The sequence below is a fragment of the Nestor notabilis genome, unplaced genomic scaffold (genome assembly GCF_000696875.1).
Source record: "Nestor notabilis isolate BGI_N333 unplaced genomic scaffold, ASM69687v1 scaffold9450, whole genome shotgun sequence".
In the NCBI taxonomy this organism is placed as follows: Eukaryota; Metazoa; Chordata; class Aves; order Psittaciformes; family Psittacidae; genus Nestor; species Nestor notabilis.
The window spans coordinates 49,861-50,610 of NW_009912445.1; the positions used below are offsets into that span (position 1 = coordinate 49,861).

General features: G+C 36.4%; 1 protein-coding gene across 1 annotated transcript in view; it reads left to right on the forward strand.

The window, feature by feature from the left end:
* The window catches only part of TRDN (triadin), a gene marked incomplete at its 3' end in the record, with an annotated part of 43,645 nt that extends 43,363 nt beyond the window's left edge, over nt 1-282 (forward strand). Inside the window, exon 6 of the mRNA XM_010019465.1 lies at nt 47-282. Within this exon, the coding sequence (XP_010017767.1) occupies nt 47-282 (236 nt within the window). The remainder of the gene's footprint in view (nt 1-46) is intronic.
* Nucleotides 283-750: the final 468 nt, after the last annotated feature.

The window sequence follows — 750 nt, forward strand, 5'->3', positions numbered from 1 at the left end:
GGGGTAGGAAGAATGACGCTGAAAGCTTTTTCTTTGTTACCTGCAGAGGAGAAGAAAGTAAAGAGCACTAAAGTGGAATCAAAAGTTAAAAAGGACGTGAAGGATGGAAAAGGAGAAGCAAAGATGGCTGAGAAGGTCAAGCAGGCAGAGACTAAAACAACAGAAGTTGGGCTAATAAAGGCCAAACCGAAGGTTAAGGAGGAGAAAGCTCTTCAAACTGTAACTAAATCGGAAAAGAAAGGTAAAAAAATCCAGGAGGAAACAGACGAAGATCTTAAAAAGGTAGTAGGGAAGAAGCAGAGAGAATGGAGCTAAAGCTGTCAAGGACCAAAGTCCACTCATGAAACACAAAAGTGCAGTATAAATAAATTCCAGATGAATCTCACACTTCTAGGAGGAGACTATCGAGAATAAAATAAATTTAATCTATATCCAGAATGTTTTAACTGTTTGTCATGGCTAAAGATTCATTTTAGTTTAAATCCTTCTTTACCAAGGACCAATTTCTTTTCAGATAGTCTTCATGGATTTGTCAGTAACATTTTGTGAAGCGTATCTCTAGCAGAGTTATTTTGGAAAATATAGACTGCCCAATGACCTACTGGGAATTCTTTTGTTTCTACATCTGCATATGTCTACCATAACAATAAAGAAAGCAACAGAGAAAAGTGAATGTAATAATTTGTCTTACAACACATTATATGAGGCATTGTCACATTGTCAGGTAATGTATGACAAAGTGATATACCT